At 37.4% G+C, this 23,104-nt stretch overlaps 1 protein-coding gene across 1 annotated transcript; it reads left to right on the top strand.

The window, feature by feature from the left end:
• The first annotated feature begins 13,365 nt into the window (after positions 1-13,365).
• Positions 13,366-13,710, top strand: LOC145157273 (RING/U-box superfamily protein). Its single transcript, XM_079076334.1, has one exon. The coding sequence runs from the start codon at positions 13,366-13,368 to the stop codon at positions 13,708-13,710; it is 345 nt and encodes a 114-aa protein (XP_078932460.1).
• The last annotated feature ends 9,394 nt before the right edge of the window (positions 13,711-23,104 follow it).

Here is a 23,104-nt window from a genome sequence, read left to right as displayed (position 1 = left end):
CTAAATGGTTGGGCCTTATGGTAAGACCTTGTAAAGGTTTGGGCCCAATTTGGAAAATTGGGCCATATGTTGGGCTTTGACTTATAGTTGACTTTTGGGCATTTGGACTGGGCCTTGGGCTTGAATCAAGCTAAGATAAGGGTAAAGCAGTCTTTTACCCCAAGCATGGATTTATTTTTGTGTTGGAACCCAATTATTAATTGGGTGTTATTTTGGTGTTGACAGTTCGGGAATCTGTCATCCAGCAGCTGGGGTTGAGTCTGCGGGACTTTAGTAGTGTGGGGTTGAGTCTGCGGGACTTCAGCAGTGTGGGATTGAGTATGCGGGACTTCAGCAGTGTGAGGTGAGTTACCTTCCAGTATGGGTGGGTCTAAGGAACCAATGTCGGCCCACTAGTAGGTGATTATGTTTGAGATGATTGTCTTTGTGATAATTATCTGGTTGCCATTATTTGATATGCTTATTTTGCTGGGATGCCATGAGATATGTGTTAGTAGTAGTAGGGGTGCAATAGTCCCCAGTTATTGGTTGAAAGATACCGAAGATGGTTACCGGTTGAAAGATACCGAAGGGGTAGACAGAACCCATGCATGCCTAGCAGTATGTTTATGATATGTTATTATGTGGCCAGTATGGTTATGATATGCCATTATGTGAGCAGTATGTTTATGATATGTTATTAAGTGACCAATATGGTTATGATATGCAATTATGTGAGCAGTATGTTTATGATATGTTATTAAGTGACCAGTATGGTTATGATATGCCATTATGTGATTCAGTATGTTTATGTTATGTTATCACGGAACCAATATGTTTAAGACATGTTATTATGTGATAGTGATAGGGGGTGAAATAGTCCCCGGATACCAGTTGAAAGATACCGAAGGGGTGGTTAGCTCCCGGTTACTGGTTGAAAGATAACAAAGGGGAGGTTAGTTCCCGAGTACCGGTTGAAAGATACCGAAGGGGAGTCCAGCTCCCAGTTATGCTAGACAGATACCGTTTGAAAGATACCGAGGGATAGGCATTATGTGGTATGTGGTATGATGGGGGAACTCACTAAGCTTCATGCTTACGGTTTACAGTTTTGGTTTCAGGTATTTCGTTTCAAGGGAAAGGAGTCGGCTTGGTCGCAGCGCATCACACTATGGTTTTCCGCACATGAGATCTTTGGGATTACACTCTGATATTGTTTATGATAACATGTTTTGATTATTTATACTTTGGTTTTGACATGACATGATATTATGGATGTTTTCTTATACTGTTGGTTTTATAATAACTTATTTAAAAATGAAATTTTTGGCCTTGAATTTTGGGATGTTACAATCGTCTGACGAAGAGCGCTCACTTCTAAGCTATAAGTGAGAACTCTTCTACATATAAGTTGGCCAAGATCTATGTTCGTGAGGTGGTGGCTCGGCATGGGGTGCCGACATCTATCGTGTCTGATCAGGATATGCATTTTACTTCCAGATTCTCGAAGAGGTTCCATGAGGATTTAGGTACCTAGCTACATTTTAGCACCGCGTATCATTTGCAGACTGACGGGCAGAGTGAGCGAACGATTCAAACACTCGAGGATATCCTGAGAGCTTGCATCGTTGATTTTGGTGGGAGTTGCGACTCCTATCTTCCCTTGGTTGAGTTTTCTTACAATAACAGCCATCATTCCAGCATTGGTATGCCTCCCTTTGAGCTCTTGTATAGGAGGAGGTGTCAGACTCCTATATGTTGGGGAGAGGTCGGACAGAGGGTTATGAGGAGCACTGAGATAGTGCTCAAGACGACAGAACTTATCTAATAGGTCAAACAGAGATTACCGTTTAGCGTTATCTGAAGAGTTGAGTATGATTCATGACACCTTCCACGTCTCTCAGTTGAGGAAGTGTGTAGCCGACAAGACGGCCGTGGTCCCTTTAGAGGAGGTTGATGGTCGCCTGAATTATATTGAGAGGCCGATGACGATTTTGGATAGGAAAATGAAGACCTTGAGGAACAAGGTAGTGGACTTGGTGAAGGTGCAGTAGAAGCACTGTAAGGGTTCGGAGTGGACTTGGGATCCTGAGGCTGAGATGCGGGAGCACTACCCAGAGTTGTTTGCAGCATCGGACTTCGAGGGCGAAGTCTAATCCAATTGGGGGACATTTGTAACATCCGTTCTTTGAGGTATGGGCTTACTCTATTTACTGGGTTTGGACTTGATTGTGTGGGCGGAATTTTGGGCCTTGTTGTGGCTTGGGGCGGAGGAACTGTCGACTTACGCGGGGCATACGAGCTATGTACGCCAGGCGTAAGTCAGCGGAAGGGTCAACGCGGAGGAGGCGCTACGCCAAGCGTAGAAAGGGTTACACCCAGCGTAGCCACGATAGAGCCAAACCCTATTTTTTTAGGGTTGCACCCCTATTTAATCAACTTAAACCCTCTTGGTCGAACCCTAGCCAGCCCGCACTCCCTCTTCAACCCTAATCTCGTTCCTTTAGCTTGTGTGTGTGTGTGTTTGAGGCTCATGTGTGTGTCCTTGTGAAGCTTTTGGTGGAGAAGAAGCTTTGGAGGAAGAATAGTTGGTGCTTCTAGCTCTTGGATCTGAGTTCTACTTCAGTTGGTGCATCTTCCAGAGGTATCAAGCTCAAAACTTGCTCATTGGTTGTTCTAGTTCTTGTTTTGGGTCCTTTTTAGGGTTTTATTTCCCAAGAATGGAACTTTGTGAGTTTGGTGAACTCCAGAACTTTTCTCCTGTCCTTTTAGGTGTAGTAGAGTTTCTTGATCCATAAAAATGAGTGCATGGACATTTAGATCTCTCCATGCATGAGTTGTGTGGCCTTTTGTGTTGAGGAAGATAGAGCTTTTGGGTTTGAGCCTTGTCTAGCCATGCAAAGGATTAAAGTTAGTGACTTTATGGCTTAAGACGCTTTATTTGAGTTAGATTTGTGTTTGGAACTTGTGTCTTACATATTAAGACCTTCTTTAAGAGATTTTGAGGTCTGGCCAATTACGTCGAGCGTAACTCCTGGTACGCCCAGTGTAGCCAGGAGAGCCCCCGATTCGCATGTGGTCTAAGGCGTACGCCCAGCGTACAGGGAGGAGCGCCCATGGTTCGCCTGTTCGGTTGACTTCCATTGACTTTTGGGGTTTTGGGTCAAATTTGTGGACGTTTGGCGAAGGAGGGGGAAAATGGTATTTTTACCCTTCTGAGATTTAGTAGAGAGGCTTGGTCTAGCATTTCGAGGTTATCATTATTATTTATTAATTAGAGTTAAATGTGGCGTATTTTAGGCGAATTTTAGACCGGCAGTTTGGGTGTGAGATTTATTCGTTTTTCTGCGTGAGGTGAGTCTTCTCACTATAGTTACCTGTGTGGTAATTTATGTATGACTAGAGGGTCTTGTTTGCTTATACTGAGATATGTGTTATTGTATTTCCTTCTTTGTGACTAATGTTGTTGTATCATTTAAGTTAAGACCAGAGGGTCCTTACCGAGACGAGAGACCAGAGGTTCCTCGCTGAGACATGTGATAGGAGGGTCCTTATCGAGATATATCCACGAGAGGCTAATTATTTATGTATTCGGTATTTTGGGGAACTCACTAAGCTTTGTGCTTACAATGTTGATTTAAATGTGTTTAGGGTACATCTCAGGACCGCGGGAAGGTGAAGGCATGATTTTACACATTCGGTGGATGATAAGGACTTATGAGGATTTTGGGATACTCTGACTTTGATTTATGATGATATGTATTTGTCACTGTTATTTGACATGGGATGGTTTTATAAACTATGTTTTGGGAGATTTAACAATGAAAAAAAATTGTTTTGAAAATTGAGGTGTTACAATAAAGATGAAAGGACAAAGCAAAGGGGTGAAACAAAAACATGAAGAAAGCACCAATCAAAAGAAGAAAGAAAACTCAAAGAAGACATACATCAGAAAGGTACAAGATTACAAGAAGAAATATCAAAAGGAGAAAAGGGAGATCCCTCTCCCAACCATAACAACGTAGAGTTGGAGGGAGTCCGACTCACGACTCCTCAAAAATAAGCGTTTCTCAGGAGGCAACCCGATTCTTAAGAGTTTGCATTTTCTTTTCCTTTTCCTTTTTAATTTTTTTGTTTTTATTTTTAGTTTTAGTTTATCCGAATGATCATGTGTTTCTCTAGTTTTTTGATCTTATTTTGTAGTGATGAAAGAAAGTGAAGCAGTGAAGGAGCTTAGTTGAAGAAAAAGTCGTGAGATTCTTGGAAGATTATAATTGAAGACCATATTTTTGAATAAGTGTGGGGTTCCCACTGATGCAGAGAATAGTTTTGAAGAGTTTTAAAGAACGAAAAGGTCGAGAATGGTCCTAATCCATTAAGAAGAAAAGATGCATTATTTTGGCTCTTAGTGACATTCTGAGAAGTCCCCACGAAATGACCATCATCTCCATGCCGTGGCATTTATTTTTATCATGAATGAATTTTGTCAGACCTGTTACCACGTTGTGGCATCAATATACCATGTGGTGTTGCTTTCCCATGTTGTGGAAGAGGTTCAACACACTTTTTGAAGATGGATCTTTGGTTTATTTTGATCCGGCACATTTACATTCATGAGGTAAGAGCCCAGAAGTATTGTTTCCAACCATTATACGAGATGTCGAGCATACAACTTTCAAAATCGATCTCGCCACTACTACCCCGGGGGAGTTTGTTCCAATTCCTCCTCTTTAATTTTATGTTCTTTTATTGCTTAATAATGCAATGGGGACATTGCATCAATTAAGTGTGGGGTAGAGGTTGAATATAGGAATGTAAGCATACTGATAAAAAATTTAAAAAAAAATTGAAAAATGACTAGTATTTTAAAAAATTTAGAAATACTTGGAACAATAGTCTAAAATTGAATCTAAGTTTTTATTGTTATGTTAAGACCTAGGTTGCTAGTGTTGTGTGGCACAATCCGAAGTGAGCTTTGATGCTTAAGTGAGCCAACATATGTTATAGTGTATTTGTTGTTTCCCATTCTTAGTGAAATCATGGGACAAAAGCGTAGACTTGCTTAGTTTGAGGGACACAATACGTTTAGCATCGTGTATCAGAAATGTATCCAGGAGAGCTTATGTAGTCATTGCATTTTAGACTAATATCTCTAACCAGTAAAGGTTGAAGTTAAGTTCCCTTTCTAAAGCATATGTTTTTATTTTTAGGATTTTAGTTTTGAGTGAAAGAAGTGGTAAAAGAAAAAAAAAGGTGAAAAAGTTGTGAAAAACAAGCGAAAAAAAAGTAAAAAAAAAATTGCATAAGTTGTTGAGTGAATAAGAACTATCAAAGTTATGAAGATCTTGAAGAAAGTGAAGAAATAAGACAATTAGCCAAGTAATTTTATTTTGTAATTTTTCTTTCTAGTCTATTTTTCCATATGTATGCTTGGGGACTTAACCAAAAATACAATGAGGTTGAGAAAGTTTTCTACAGATGGATTCGGAGGGATGCATAAAATGACTGTTGTTCAAAATAAGTGGGAAGCGTTTACGAGGATCGTAAGTATTTAGTACTGGGAGGTAATTAGGATTTAGACACAAATACATGCATTGCGGTCTTGATGGAATGGAGAGGCTCAAAATAGGATTCTCTTGTACGATCTTGGTAGCTAGGGTTTTCATATGATGATATGATAAAAAAATCAGTTTTGGTTGAAGGCGAGCAAATGACAAGTATAAGGTATTTTGAAATGTGCATATTTAACTATATATTTCGTGCATATTTATAATACTTTTAGCGACAATTATGCTTATTTTAGGATAAAAGGTGCTTATTATGGTAGAAATTTGTTTTGTAGTAGCAAAGACATGTTCGGGATAAAAATGAAGCAAACGAGGAGCTGTAAGCAGGAAAATGAGGGCTGAATAAAAAAGAAGACAAAGAATGCTTGAAAACAAAAGACCGCGATGTGGTGATCATCCACCACGACGTGGTAAATGGAAGATTCTCGATCAATAAGCTAACTTGGAGAATATGGGATATCTATGAAGACCACGACGTGGTTCCTATCCACCACGACATGGTGATCAGAATTTTGGAAACTATATATATATATATATATATATATATATATATATATATATATCCTATCGTTATTAGGACGAAAGGAGAAAACTTATGGCTGATTTTCTGAGGAGGATTGTGACTAAAACCCTCTGGAAACCTTGGAGAAGGTCAGGAAACGATTAGAGCTCAAGAGTTGAAGAGATAGAGAAGAATTCTACATAGATCTATTATGTTTGCTAAATAATACTCATGTCTAGTCTTATTTGTATGGATTTTGTGTGTTTTTCTGTTAGTATGAAAAGCTAAAAATCTTATACTTTTGTTTGGTGAAGATGAACCTGATCCTTATGTGTTGATTTTGATTTATGGATGATTTATGTTCATTTGACTTGTGTTTGATAATTAAAATCCTAGCTTGTTGAAGTTCTAGTTTATGTTGCCTAATAACCAAGTTCCGTGTGGTAGATGAACAATCTGATTGCATGAATTTGTCACCTAATTGTTTATGACCATTAAAAAATTAGAGCTAGGGTTAATTATATATTAGATCAGGTAATTAAAGCTAGTAACTTTAATTGTGTTAGAGAGCATATTTAATTTTAATTTATGCTTGGTTGCTTAACTTGATCATAGGAAAGTAACTGTTAGATTTATCATTCATAGTACAATTTGTGCTTATTATCAGTTTTATGTTTAACCTGCGCTTAACCATTGCATGGTAATTCATAAATTGATTCATCTGGGTATTTGATCATAATAACTAAGTTAATGAATTGGTAAACAATATATTCAATCCACTAGAAATCAACCATAGGAGAAGGGGAAATCAGATCTAAACAGAGGTACTCTTTGAATCTTGAAGTAAATTCGTGTTTATTTGCTTGCTAGCTAGTTGTTAATTTGGTAGTAATTTGAATTTAAGTTCTTCTGATTTGGAAAAATCAGTAAAACCCCACTTTAAGTTTGTTTTATTAGTTTAATTAGAAGTAGTTATATTAATTAATTAAATTCCGTTCCTATGTTTGACACCCGACTTACCTAAACTATTCTATAATCTGACTAGGTACACTGCCTATAAGTGCATAGTTAGTTAAAGCTTTGTTAGGTTATAAACTTAAAACTAGTAGTTACTTTTGTGAACATCATTTATACATATTGTGATCATGGAATATGCTCATCTATGAATTAGGAAATGCATTCTAGTGAAGTAATTTTCTTAAAATTTGTCTTATGTTTACATGTTTTATGGGATGAATTGTGATGTAATATGCCATGAAATAATGAATATTGAACAAGCATAGTTACATAATAGTGGATAGAATAAGAAATAATGTATGAACCTTATGTGTGAATTAATTAATTAGTAACGGGGAACACATGTAGCAGGGGTAAATGGTAGTAACATAATCTTATGTGCCTACCGTATTCTGATTTAACGGTAGTCTGGTCGGTTGGAACAATATCGATAGACAAAGAGCTTAAGCTAAACTATAACATCCCAAGTTTTGTCATTTATAGTCCCTGGGGATGGAAAGGTGAAACCATGAAGAAGCCTAAGGGCTAAGTTGCAATTTTGGGACCAGGAGGAATACGTTGCGCGTACATAAGAGTACGCTGAGCGTACTAGGCGCGCCCTAGTATGCTGGGCGTACTCATGTCAGAAGGAAACCATAATATTTAGGGCTTGGGGGCTATATAAGCAACATTATGAGCACATAACCCTCCCTTACCTCAGCCTCCACTGCTTAGAGTCGTTTTCCAAAAACCCTAGCCTTTCCTTTGTGTGTTTGAGCTTATTGAGTGTTTTCTTGAGTGCTTTAAGAGGAAGCTATTACATCAAATAGTTGGAGAAGAAGATCAAGCTTGTAGATCTGAAGTTAGCTTGTACCCTAGAAGCTCCAGAAGGTATAAAGCTCCAAACTTTATGCATATATGTATAGATCTTTCCATTTTGCTTTAAAAGAACCATTTCTTGTCCCAAAAAGTCATAAGGTGGTGCATGATGTGATTTGGACGAAAAGGAATGTCCTTCTATGCTCTTGAAGGGACATTGAGTGATAAAAATGAGGTCCCATTAGTTGAATGTGTCCCATGCATGGAAAAAGAAGGTCTTAATGAATTAAGACCAAGTATTAAGAGCTTTATGGACGTCCAAAGTGATAAAGTTCATGACTTTATGGGTCCTAGGCATGTTAGGTCACTGGATCTGAAGTTTGGGCTTAAGTGCTTAAGCCATTAAGCACTTAATAAGGTTTTGGCAAACCGTCGAGTACGCCCAGCGTAAATCCAGTACCCCCAGCGTAATGGGTCAACCACCCTGATTGTGGTCAATATCTGGACGAGTACGCCCAGCGTACCAGAGGAGTAGCCCCACGTATGTCCTCTGTTGGGCCTTTGACAAATGGGCTTCAGGTTTTGGGCTGTTTATGGACTAATTGGATTTGGGCTTTTGCTGGACTTTATGAATAAGATACTTTGGGCCAAGTAGTGATAATGGATCATGGGATTAGGCCCAATTAGGAAGTTGGGCCCAATTTAGTAAATTGGGCCAATAATGGGTTTATATATATATATATATATATATATATATATATATATATATATATATATATATAGATATATATATATATATATATATATATATATATATATATATATATATGGACTTTCAAGTTAAGGACTTGGTATTGGGCCTTGGCCCAATAAAGTGAATGGATTTAATGAGTTGTGTGGACACTTAGTCAAGAAGGTTATTTTGGGTATTAACTTAGTATTTATTATGTAATAGTTCGGGATTCCCGGTGAGACAACAGTCAGAGATTTACAGTACTTCGGCACTACTTGCGAGGTGAGTTATCCTCACTATACTCAAGGGTCTAAGGCACCAAGGCCGGCCCTTTGGATTGTTATCCTAGTTATCTTGTGATTACGTGCTGTGATGCTATGTTAGATGTGTATCATGTTTTTAGGATGATGTTATGATCAGTGATCAGTTAGGTCTGTATGACTATTTGTATGTGCTAGTTTACATGGTTTAAAGGATCTTAGGCTGAAGGGCTGGGTTCTTCTTCACAGCTCTTGTATGAGTCTAACTGTTATGGAATCGAGTCCTTTACCCTAAGATTGTTTATAGTGTGGGGCATGTATGCTTAGTGACCTGTAGTTTGGTCTGACTGTCTGTATGCTGGTAGGCGATTACCTGTTATATGTGCACATGATTGATTGGTAGTTGAGGGTATTCCATCGCGAGGATGATAGGACCCTAGTATGTTGTCTCTATAGACTGTTATATGATTATCTGATATAAGTGGGCATGTTGATTGGTTGTGGACATTCCAACCCGATAGTTGTGTGCCAAGAGTATTCCATCCCGAGGATGATTGGACTCATAGCATGTGGGCATTCCAACCCGATGGTTGTGGGCCTGGGGTATTCCATCCTGATGGATGATTGGACCCATAGTATCTGTTATATATGTATCGTGTGTGGGCATTCCAACCCGATGGTTGAGGTCCTGGGGTAATTCCAACCCGATGGTTGATTGGACCCATAGTATGTTGGCATTCCAACCCGATGGTTGAGGGGCCTGGGGTATTCCATCCCGACGGATGATTGGACCCATAGTATGCTGTTTGTTATTATATGTGTATTATTGTGTGTATGGGTATTTTAGGGGGTAACTCACTAAGCCTTCGAGCTTACATTTATCGATTATTGTTTCAGGTGTAGCGGATGACCGAGGGGAGGCGAAGGCGTGACCGTACACATCCTCACATTTTATGATTTAGATTTCTAGGATTCTCTAATATGAAACTATTTTGGAAACCTTTTTGTAATAATTCATGATTTTGAATGTTTGAAAAGGTTTTAAATTGGCCTGATTTTTATGGACGTTACATAAACGATGTATAGTGGTTTTCTAGGTAACCATTTCGAAACACGATCCCAACGGCAGGGGATCGAGCGATGTTGGATACACGGAGACACCGGATCAAGCATCATGTTTGAGTAGGGGGTATATACTGTGAAAATACCAAGTTTTACAACTCTCGAATGACAACACGTTGTGTAACATCGGAGTAGTGAATGCGGAGAACCAGAGATAGTGTTACGGGTGAGAGTTGCGCCTCACTTAGTGCATTGGGTTGTTAGGCCACGTCAGTAGTAAATGAGGTTATCCCTTGGGGGTACGGTGTTTTAGACCCTTGCTAGTGGTGGATATTAAAAGTAATTATTGCGAAAGTAAAAAAAAAATTACTACGGGGAAATGTCAATATTAATATACAAGTTATATATTAATGATAATGATAATAATAATAATAATAATAATAATAATAATAATAATAATAATAAGCTATGTAAGGTGTTTGGTATGATACATGTTGTGTGAGTGTATGTGTGATTTATTGAATTGTTTGAATATGCATGTTTTCATACCTATTGTACTTAAGATTGAATCATTGTATTGTTTCTAACACTTGGTTTTCTTGTGTTTGTCGTGCTTACCTTGCGTTGGTACAAATAGCTAAGGAGTGAGGCTTGGTGGGTTTGGGGTGCACTTTTCAGGTAGTTGTTATTTATCTTATTGATACCCGTTGGACATGTGATGTTGGTCATCTTGGATTTCGAACTACTCTATTTTCTTATTGCTTTCAACATGGTTGATTTTACGTAACATTGGTGATGTTTTTAAATAACTGTTAAATAAGACTTTTGCTAATGTATTATGTTAAAGAATGTTTTAAATAATACAAAAGATGATGTGAAAAATCACGACATTACAGATTACAAGAAGGTTGAACTGGGGGAAAGCTCAAGGAAAAATGAAGAAAATAAGGCACATAAGAAGGAAGTGGCCAGATACAAGAGAATGAGGCACAAATTAAATTTAAACAAAGAGGCACCCCTCTAAATTATTGAAAAAACTTAAGTGAGGGGTAGAGTCTGACTCACAAATCGCAAAAAAGAAGTGCTTGGAGGTAACCTGACCTTTTGTTTGCATTTTATTTTTAAGTTTTTACTTTATTTTATTTTTAGTTTTTTTAATAAAGCTTTCCACTTTGATTATCATATGCTGCTTTGATGTATTTCAGATAAGAGGAGAAGACAGGATGGCGCTTGGTGAAGAGTTGTACCGTTAACTTTCAACAATGATACATTTGACTGGAGTGACATGGCTGACGGATCCGTTTATCCAACTTGGGAAGACTGTGATACGGTATAATTGCGTTTCGATTACATCACCTAACTATGTATGTACTATAATGTTATTTGATGTTTAATTATTTCTAACATTTTTTGTAGCTTTACATCCCAATCAATATACCAATTGCTCACTAGTTTTTAGGTGCTTTGAATTTAAAGACATTCAAAATGATAATATACGATAGTCATAGGAAGAGCGACTACTTTTCAGAAACCGATGATTGGTTTATCGGTATGCGAGCCCACATCCACAGACTGGTAGTGGGTATCAACTACTGGGGTACCGAACTAAGTGATTCAATCCTACTTGAATGTTTCAATATGACCCTTGAAAAGGCGTCATAAGTACCACAACAGATTGACAGTAGAGGAGATTGTGGGGTGTTTTTGTGTTGGTTCCTGGAAGCGTTGATCACCATAAAATCGTATTCTATAGAAGGTAAAAGCAGTCTATGGGCTATGTTATATCGTAAATGACTGACATAAATTTTTTGGGGTAGAATGACAAAAATAGTTTGAACATTTTAATATTACTTAAAACAAATCCTTTTAGTTTATATATTTATTTAGTTTTTGTTGATTTTAAGATTAACGGTTGCATTTTAGATATAATATAAACAAAACTTTTACAATAAAACAAAACATATTTACACAAAAAACAATAAAAATAAAAAAATAAAAATAAAAATTGTTCCAAAACTATGATCTAGAATCCTACTCCGATGTTCTGGAGGTCTGTCCAGAATGAGGTATTCACGAAAATAGTTATTTTACCAAATTTTTTTCTTTTTTTCGGAAAAGGTCACTTATATGGGTTAGTTTACTCAATTTTTCACCCTTACATCGGCTCCATTATGAACAAATTACTCTAGATAAATCATAATGTCAACACCTAAAGAGATAAATGATAATGTATCCCGAATAAAAAAAATTAAATAATATACAAACTCAAACCTGAAACATTATTTATGGATTATCATGCACTAATTCAATGACAAACATGCTATACCCTTTTGTATGCACATTATACCATAAAATATTTTTTATTGTGAAAATAGAAAATTGGTGATAGTAATGCACCTAAAACCTTTCTTATAATACTAAAATATCTTAAAATAAAACATGGGGGATGCACAACAGTACAATCGCTAACAATTGTCCAAGTTCGTGAACCCAATTTTTGCCTTTCTTCTATAATTAAATTATATCGACTAAAGTTGTTTTTCTAATACATTATTTGGAAATTTAATTCAAATTAAAGATCTATTACTACCGAACATGGACAATTTCCAAACTTGCACAAGTACTTCAACACGGAAAATTTCCTAACGCCTTTTTTGTGCATTTCTATTGGCAAAGAAGTTATATATATAATCGAAAAATAATAAAACATAATTATAGCTGTACTGTTTCTGTTTCTGATTTTATGAATGAAACTTTGCTTTCCATGTGGACAACACGTTTTGTACATATGCGTGATCAATGTATTTTTGATGATGATATGGACCAAAATAACCATGTATGCAATCATTTTGACCATTTTCATATAAATAAAAATAAAAATTAATGAGTATATAATTTAAGGTTATACACGACCTGTCATAGCTAGCTAATAAACTAATTTATTTTTTAATTTTTTAGTTTTTTTTTTAATAATGAGGTTTGGTAAACTAAAATAATAGTTTATAAACTAGTTTTTTTCAAATAATCTACAGTAAATTAGTTTTTAAGAGTTTTATTTTATTTATAAAATATACACTTAATTAATTTAAAAAACATATCTTTTTAAATATTTTTTATGTGATTTTAATCATAGGTAAAAAATACTACGAAGATATTTATTTTCTTTGAAAGAAAAATATCTTCAAATCCAAAAAATATAGAAAAAAAAAATAGAAATGATTACCAAAAAAAAGGGTCATTTAACTATTGCTCACCAAATGCACCCCTAGTATAAATTATTAGCGTCCTTCACAAATATCCCTAGTTATAATCTAAGGGTGCACTTCAAAAGTTTGCATCACTATCTCACAAACCCTTATCGTGCGCCGTGGTGCATAGGATACACCAGGCCTTTTTCAAAAGATGATGATTTCCTTGTTCCTTGCCCTGTTTCTACCATGCGCCGGGATGAGTGTGGTGTTCCTTGTCTACATGTGTTTGCTATGGTACGCCGCACATCACCTTCCTGAAATGACGGCTCCGGTGAAACCCACCACCGGTACTGGCCTTTCAGCGGCGGAGCTCGACAAACTTCCGAGAACCACCGGTAATGAACTCGGGTTAGGGACTGAATGTTCGGTCTGTTTGGAGGATATTGAGGCGGAGCAACCGGCGAGGGTGGTTCCCGGATGTAACCATGGGTTTCATCTACAATGCGCCGATACTTGGCTGTCGAAAAATCCGGCTTGCCCGGTTTGCCGAAACAAACTTGAACCGGATTTCTTTCGCCCATCTGAAACCAGTCCATGTTGAAACTTTTGATGAATTTGTTCATCACCCTTTGAAATCTTTTTGATAATTAGTTTCGTTTTTTGCTTCTTTTCTTCTTCTATTTTTTTTATAGCAGTCTTGATTGTACATGATTAAGTATGATTATCAGCAGTTTCAAGATCATTAGCCCCCTGTTTCTCCTTTTTAGTTCCTTCTTCTGAATCAAGAATCAAGTTCTTAGTTCTTTAATCGAGTTTTTAATGTAGAACTTATGATATTTCTTCTGAAAATTTTGTTGAAAAACTTGAATTTTGATCTAAAACTGGGCCATAAATACATTGATAGTGATGATTATAGGTTCTTGAATTGAATTTTTTGATTAAAAAAATGTAAACATTGTGATGGGTTTTTGTTTATTCAGGTAAAGATCTTACTAAAAATACTTGAAGTTTGATCGTGAACATGTTGTATACGTACGGATGTCAACATTTTGAAGAACCCCCTCTCTCTCTCTCTCTCTCTCTCTCTCTCTCTCTCTCTCTCTCTCTCTCTCTCTCAAGATTAATAATATTTGATTTTTGAATCGAATAAATGTTTTTGGGATTTTTTTTTCTGAGTTATACTAAATTTTTTAATTTTGATCGTAAAAATGGTAAATTTGAATGGATGTCGAACAGTTTAAAGAACCCTCCGTTTCTCATTTTCTTTCCTCTAGCTCTCTAAAAATCAAATGAATTTTGGTTCCTTAATCTATTTTTTGTGGGATTTGTTAATATTTTGATAAAATTCTACTTAATTTTTTGAATTTCGATCTTAAACGTGGCGAATTTGTACGAACGTGAACAGTTTGAATACCCTTTGTTTTTCTCTCTTAAACTTTTACTGATTTTCTTTTTGTTTTTTCGTTACATTTAGATTATTTTATGTTTAGCACTTTGGTTTTTACTCAAACTAAAAATATATTTTCATTTACTTAAAGAGTAAATTACACAAATGGTCCCTATGGTTTGGGGTAATTTGCGCGCTTGGTTCATAACTTATTTTCTTAACTCGGAAGGTCCTACTGTTTGTTTTTGTTATGCGTTTAGTCCCTACTATTTTTTTTGTTACACGCTTGGTCTTTGTCTTACCTAAAAAGACTATTATTTAAATAGGGAAAAATGATGGGTTATGTAAGGTAATGTGAAGGGGTGATGTTGGGGTGTGTTTATTTAAATAAATTAAAAAAATCAATGGCAAAATAGTCTTTTTGGGTAAGACAGGGACCAAACACGTAACAAAAACAAACAATAAGGACATTCCGAGTTAAAAAATACGCGAGGGACCAAACACGCAAATTACCCTAAACCATAGAGACCATTCGTGTAATTCTAACCGTAAAATATAAAATAGATAAAAAAATTAAGCTATTTTTGTAATTTTATCTAAGAAAATCATTTTTGTTTAAAGTATACATGACAAGATTGAATGATATTATTTGTAACACCTATATATATCTTTATTATTAATAATTCCAATTATTATTTTTTCTAGATGGTGTAAATCGAGACAAACCAAGTCTAACAATGATGTGAATGTTTAATGATATGATGTTTTCTGCCGGACTACTAAGAATTAACATCAACCGGGTTGTGTATGGACTAGGTGGGAGATGTTGAAATCCTTTATAATAAGAAGATGATTCCAATCAAGCTACCTAAGGAAGATCTGAATTATGTCTACAAGGATAAAAGATGTGTTCATTATGGGATCATTGCCATCATCAACCCCCGAAAATGCCTTGCTAAGGGGGGTTGTACATTCTATTTTGGGTGGCGTGATTCACGGGGATAAGAAGAAGAGATCCAAGAAAGATGTTGCTTGCTCCAAATTTCCCTAAAGTATTTCCTTATGATCTGCTAGGACTTCCACTAGGATTTCCACCACGTCGTCAGGTCGTCAGGTAGAGGAGCTCATGACTCGTATTGATGTGGTGTCGGGGAAGGCACCAATTAAAAGAAGACCTTACAAGTTAGCACAATCGGAAATGAATGAACTCATGACTCAGTTGCAAGTCATTGCACGAGTTTTTGGAAAAATGGTTTTATCAACTGTTGTGAGTATGGGCACTATCTTCCAACAATATATATATATATATATATATATATATATATATATATATATATATATATATATAACAATACAACTATTTCTTTTTTATTTGCCCATTAATTACAATAGAATCCTATTTGTGCAATTCATAATAATAAATAACTATACATACTATGGTGAATGTCTAGGAACATGCCAATTCCCGTTATTATTTGTGAAAGCCTGTCTCCACAAAGAATCCATTAACTTCTAATACTTAATAGTTCTCACTTAAATATCATTTCGCTTTGATACTTATGAATATGATCCATGGATGTAATCATTATCAGAGGTTAATAAATCCATTTCTTGATTCGTAAATGAATGTGATATAACAAAATCATTAGATATGGAGTATGGACACATGCTTAGACCTATTAAATTCATCATGGGGCCTAACCGATACCTGTGACAACCGTCAATTTTTGGCCAAGTCAAAGTCAACCAAAGTCAACAAGTCAAACCGGTCAACTCATCTAACCCTTGTATATTAGGGTTTCCATTATGATTCTTATTGTACTACTCGCAATCTTAATACAAAGTATCACTTAGAGTTTTCACGTGTTCGGAAATTCTAAACCCTAATCAGGGTAAGTGATGAATCTACTCGATAAAACATTATTCCATACCCCTCGGGAGTGTATAACATTCATAACAAGGCTTAACAGAGTGTAAGAACCTTGCGTTACGAAGCCAAACACTTAAAAAGGTCGCAAACGAAGTCTCTCTCAATCTCTTTCACTCTATCTCTCTCTATTTAAAATCTCTCCCAAATATCTCCAAGTGTGTGAAATCTCTCCCAAATCTCTCTCTGTATGAGAAATCTCTCCAAGTGCGTGAAATGTCTCCCAAATCTCTCTCTGTATGAGAAATGTCTCCAAGTATGTGAAATCTCTCCCAAATCTCTCTCTGTATGAGAAATCTCTCCAAGTATGTGAAATCTCTCCCAAATCTCTCTAAGTATGCCAAATCTCTCCAAGTATGTCAAATCTCTCCCAAATCTCTTCCAAATTTCTCAAAGTATGTCAAATCTCTCCCAAATCTCTCTCAAAATCTCTCTCAACTTCTTATAATCACTCGGGGCATCCCGACCCTTAACTTAGTCGAAAACCGCTCGAAAACGGAAGTCTACGCGAAAAACAGCCTTAAGGAGCCGAAACCTCTTAATGAGCCAACCCTCTTAAGGAACCGAACTTGTCAGAAGCGAAGGTGTCAGAAGCGAACTACACCCTCTCGGACCGAAGCTCAGCAGACCGAACCGAACCTCGGACCTTTGGTCCCTCCCCCCTCGCACCTTCGGTCCCCTTCTCTACTCTCGGTTCCTTCCTTCCCTTCTCTCGGTTCTCACTCCCTTAGAGCCGAACCTCGCAGGTTCGGTCCATATTGCCGGTTTTTGACCCAAACTTTGTTTTAAGCTCGTTTTTCGTGATTTTAACACGAGATTTTCACCCAAACTCGTATTTTAACATAATAAACCCTAAATATTCATTTTTAATCATATTTTTGGGGGAAATCCTTGTCCAAGAATAAAATCTATTAAATTAGATTTTGGGGTAGAGTGTTGACTTTATCTAGAGTAAGACACAAGCAATCTCCCCATACCTTCATGGTACAACCCTCAGTCACTATTCCCCATACCTAGTCAACTATTTGTCCTTTGACACCCCTCCTCCAGCTGTAAAGGTTCACCAAAGGCTGAAAATCTCCTCTCTCCTCCCGTTTCACTCACTTTCCACCAAAGAGCAAACACTTTTCTCTCTCACTCTCCTCTCCAAATTCTCGAATTCTCCAGGAGTTCTAAGGCATCTCATACACCTTGGTAAGTAAATCTCTTCCCACACTTGATTTCCTTACACTTCTTCACTCAAATCATGAGTTCCTTACACAAATATCATCATATTTGTTGTTAGATCTTCGTGTGAAATCCTCGTTTTCACGGCCAGAAAAGACCGATTTGTTTATGCTTTGTTTTAAAATCAGAGTAATCGTTTACAGAAAACAGTTGCGGAATTTGTTCCCAAAACAAAATGTAATAAGAATTTATCAAAGCATTTCTTTAAAGAAATGTATTTTCATTAAATAACAAAATCTCGGGATGTCATGTTCCGATACAGACCAAAAGCATAAACAATATAAAATAGACCTTACAACAGTTATTTATAACTACTGATCTATAATCCAAAATCTCTCGTCAAGTCCACCAATTTATACTCTTGTGCCATTACCTGTGATGCAAAGAAAACTGAGTGGGTCAGGCTTGGGAGCCTGGTGAGCATATAGGGTTTTCAACCCACAATAATATAATTATTATATTTAAGCATCAAACAATCAACCCAATTACCCATCCCCATTATCTTCTTTATTTCTTAAGGTTTTACCCTAAGAATCAACTATCCTTTATTCATTCGTTCCTAAGGATTGACCTAAGGAATTGGCACGAAGTCCATTACTGCCAAAGTTTATCTATTAGGTACTAAATCCATAGCTATCAGGTGCTAACTCCATAGTCACCAAGGTTCACTTAACAGGCGCTAACTCCATAGTCACCAAGGTTCACTTTAACAGGCGCTAACTCCATAGTCACCAAGGTTCACTTTAACAGGCGCTAAATCCATAGTCACCAAGGTTCACTTTAATAGGCGCTAACTTCATAGTCACCAAGGTTTAGGCACTAAGTCTGCATAGTCACCAGGGTTTAGGTACTAAGTCTGCATAGTCACCAGGGTTTAGGCACTAAGTCTCATCCTCAAACTCATCTTTCCTCACACACCAACTATTTCATCTACCCATGTTCTACCCAACATATTTGTAGATATAAATTACATATATAGTTTAAATCATTTAAAAAAAACCTGTATAAAACATTCATTCAACAGCCATCTCAAGTAAGCAAACAACGTATAAACACATAGCACGTATTTCATAGCAAATATTTCATTTCTATGCGGTAGAAGAAAGTAACCACACACTCACACCAAACATATACTTAATACATTCAAACAATACTTGTATTAAAATCGTGTTTATGAAAGGGACTATACACTCACTTGATCAGAAGATGATCTGACAGCACTACGACTCTAAGAGTAGTACTTCTTCGGTGAATCTGGAAGATCTTCACACACCGAGCTTCTCGTAGGCAGAGCTTCGGCTCGGAAACTCTTTTCTTCTCGGGATCTTCGGGCTTCGGGACTTGCTTCGTGTCTCGGGATGATACTGAGGCTTTGAGGGGTTAAAATAGGGCTTAGAGAGGGTATCGGGAGTGGGAGAGTAAGAGATTGAGCAACCAAACTCGGCTGCCCCTTGAATTCTATTTATAGGGCCATTTTTCTGGATTCACGTCGTGAATCTCAAATATTCACGTCGTGAGTTCAATAGTCATCAGGTGCGTCATCGCAACTTGCGTCCGTCAGGCTCCAGAAGTCATAAATACGGAGTTCACGTTGTGAACATTGTATTCACGTCATGAACTCTGACAATTTTGGGGTTTCGCGCCCCGAACTTCAGAAATTCATAACTTTCGCATACGAACTCCGTTTTCGACGTTCTTTATATCCACGCGTAGGTGAGATTATGCTCTACAACTCTCGTTTAGACTTCATCGGCTAATTTTGAATTTATTTTTTATTATATTTTTATTATATTATTTTTAGTAGGCCAGGACAGGAAAACTCTGTTAGAAATCCATAACTTCTTCATCTGACGTCCGTTTTCGTCTGTCTTTTTACCGTTGGAGTACTATCGATGAGATCTTAGATTCTCGTTTAGATCGTTTCGGCTAGAAATCACTCGATCTCATATTCGAACTTCGGGTTGCATACTGCTAATGCTGAAACTTCGAAAAATCATAACTTCCTCATACAAAGTCAGATTTAGACGTTCTTTTTATGCACACTCTCGGTTTAACGTATTCTACGAATTTCATTTAGATCGCTAAGGCCAAATATCGCTCTAGCGTAAATTCACTATTTACGTCGCGTTGTGTCGTGCCAGTTCTGTCGCGAAACTTCGACAGGTCATAACTTCTTCGTTATAACTCGGATTTCGGCGTTCTTTATATGTACGAAATCCTTGTAACATATACTATAACTTAGTTAAGATTAATCCTTCTAAATAATCTTCCATAAAAAAGTCATTTTTGATGCTTATCGTCTCTAAATTGACTAGCCCTGATCTACGGGCGTTACAATTATCTCCCCCTTAGGATGATTACGTCCCAGAATCATCAACGAAATAGGACTTGTATAATGATTCCATACGTTATCTCTTCATCCTAGGTAATAACTGTAAGTTCTATGTTTCCTCGAAAGAGTATCTAACTCTTGGACTTCTCGATAGCAGGTAGTGCTCAACCCTGCATCTGCTCTTCGTACTATGTTGGACTTTCAATCGTAACCTTCGAGTTACAAAATAAATCCTTATTGAGGACTATTTCTTCTTCTTAGGATAAGTACTTTCCTTTATCTATTGTAACAGACCGATGGGTCGTGTTCTAATGACCTCTCATCGTATGATGCAACGCTTAGACTCAAGTCGCTTAGAGTCAAATTCCAGAATGGAATATACCTTCTTTCATATTCTAATGTGATATAATCACATTTTTACATGTAGCATTTCTAGCTACAAGCTTCCTTAACAACGAGCGCGGTGCTATCGATTGCATTGATTTCAATCTTCTGACTTGAGTCAGATGCTACCTCGAACTTGGTTCTATGAACCACGTAACAAACTCATCGTAGTCGGACTCAATTTGATATGACCGATAGGGTCAGAATATTAAGCATCTTCTTAGTCGCTACCGAAACAATGGTAACGACATACTTGAATAAAACGAGACCAATCACTAGCTTCTTGGTAACCTTGTGACTTTCCCTGATCCAAGTGTGAGTCCTGTGCTTCCGGTAGTATATGCATCTACTACCTTTCACACCTACTCATACTCGTCCCAAGTATTGCCTTGCAGTCCCCAAGTCCTAAAATCACAAAACAATTTAACACATACGAATGTGTCCAATTAATCATACTAATTTTCCTAGACTCTACTAGGACTTCTTCCATGCGTATCTTCAATCATCATTACTAATTCAACTCGGTTGGTGATGGAAATTCCAGACGATGGGACAACTTCAAGAATTACACCAATTGTTCCATCATCCTGTCAATTGAAGGTGTACTTCAGACGTACCGTACTCCTCTAAACGTTCCGTTATTTTATCAGACATAAACTAAAGGCAAGATACCACTCTTACGATATCTTCCGATAGGTTTCATTCACTATCAGCCTTTCATTTCCTTCATTTACTCAATTCTCTAAGAGTCTTCACCATAACGTTTTGTACATCCAAGCAGACGTTCGGTGTACCGGGCGAGAATTTAAGATAAGAAAGCTTTATTTACGATAGACGTATAAATCTCCTTATCACTCCGAAACGTTTACATGCTAGTTCTAATATCGTAGCCGTACGCTTAGAATCCGAAACACATAAGGTTTCCAGATCCGGTCGGCAACAGACCATAGATCCGAACAAACAATATCATATATAGCAAACATATAGCATTTAGCACATAAAAGCATTTTAGGCAACTTTCCTAAAATATACTAGTGCTCGTGTCTAAAATATGATAGACACTCATCTCACAATCATTGCTTAGCATTGTAAGTTTAAGTCTAGAAATCCTACAAATTCCTAGTTCGCTTAAACTAATGCTCTGATACCAACTGTGACATCCCCGTTTTCACGGCCAAAAAAGACCGATTTGTTTATGCTTTGTTTTAAAATCAGAGTAATCGTTTACAGAAAACAGTTGCGGAATTTGTTCCCAAAACAAAATGTAATAAGAATTTATCAAAGCATTTCTTTAAAGAAATGTATTTTCATTAAATAACAAAATCTCGGGATGTCATTGTAACACCCAATTTTTTTTAAGACAACTTTTTGAATTTCAAAACATACTTTCCACCACATAAAAATCACAAAATCATAATAAATCTCTGTATCATCACAAAACATGTCCCAAGATCTCATATAAATAAATCCTTTCTCGTGTGTACGAATCATGCCGGCGTCTTCCCGCGATCCTCACTAGTACCTGAAACACATCACACATCAACTGTAAGCATAAAAGCTTAGTGAGTTCCCCAATGTACCATATACCACACATACGCCACTCAAGGCTACAATACGACCCTCCGGTCCGATGTGTCTCAGCGGGACCCTCCAGTCCCGTAGCTCGTTGGACCCTTTGGTCCGGTCATAGCTCGTTGGACCCTTCGGTCCGGTCTGTATCGTTGGACCCTTCGGTCCGGTCTATATCGTTGGACCCTCCGGTCCGGTCTATATCGTTGGACCCTCCGGTCCGGTCTATACAAAACATAGCATACATATAACACAATGCACATAATCTCATACATACACATATCATAAAAGACCCTCTGGTCTACACATAAATACCACTCTAGGTAATGTATAGTGAGAAGACTCACCTCGGATGTCTCGGATAATATCCCGCCTGCGTATATACTCATCTAGCCTCTGCCTATACACATAACATAATCATCTTAATCAATCACGGCTCTCTAGGCTAGACTAGACTCTCACATGTCTTCTAAGAAGGCAAAAAGGCTATTTTACCCTTCAAACAGTCCACAAGTTCCATTGTTGACCAAACCCTAAAAGTCAACAAAAGTCAACGGTCAACTCTTAACCAGACTCGCCGAGTGCACAAATGTGACTCGGCGAGTTCAGTCGTGAACTCGAGTCCTCTATTCCCCATCTGACTCACTGAGTCATTCCCCCAACTCGGCAAGTCACTCACTGAGTGATTCACGGGAAACCCTAACCCTACTCGCCGAGTCTGCCGTTGGACTCGGCGAGTTCATGTCATGCACAAACTCAAATGACCTCCTGAGGTCAGATCTGTTCCTTAGACCCATAGATCTGACCTTCCCAAGCCTGATAATCACGTAAAGCTTGGATCTTGACTCTCATGTGACGTCTAGGAAGCTTTACTTGGTGATTTAGCCCCAAACACAACAACCTAAGCTCATTGCCTCCATAGTTCAACATAAAGCAAGCTGGAATAAGCTCTTTAGACCACTATGGGTCCAGATCCGAAGTCTCAAAATGAATAGGGGCCATATTCTCACAACTCATTCCAATAAAAGACATAAAAACTCTACATCTATGGGTTCCTTCAACAAAACAGATAAAGGGGCGACATAATACCTCAAAGATGAAGTCTTTTGCTCGAAATCCCCAGATGCACAACCTCCTTGGTCTCCTCCAAGCTGAAATCACCTCCTTCT

This window comes from Lactuca virosa, chromosome 2 (genome assembly GCF_052849685.1).
Source record: "Lactuca virosa cultivar CGN04683 chromosome 2, Lactuca_virosa_CGN04683_v6, whole genome shotgun sequence".
Classification (NCBI taxonomy): Eukaryota; Viridiplantae; Streptophyta; class Magnoliopsida; order Asterales; family Asteraceae; genus Lactuca; species Lactuca virosa.
This window is presented reverse-complemented; position numbering and strand designations above follow the sequence as displayed.

Excerpts from the sequence above, each read along its gene's own strand:
- LOC145157273 (XM_079076334.1), top strand. The coding sequence starts at position 13,366 with ATGAGTGTGGTGTTCCTTGTCTACATGTGTTTGCTATGGTACGCCGCA.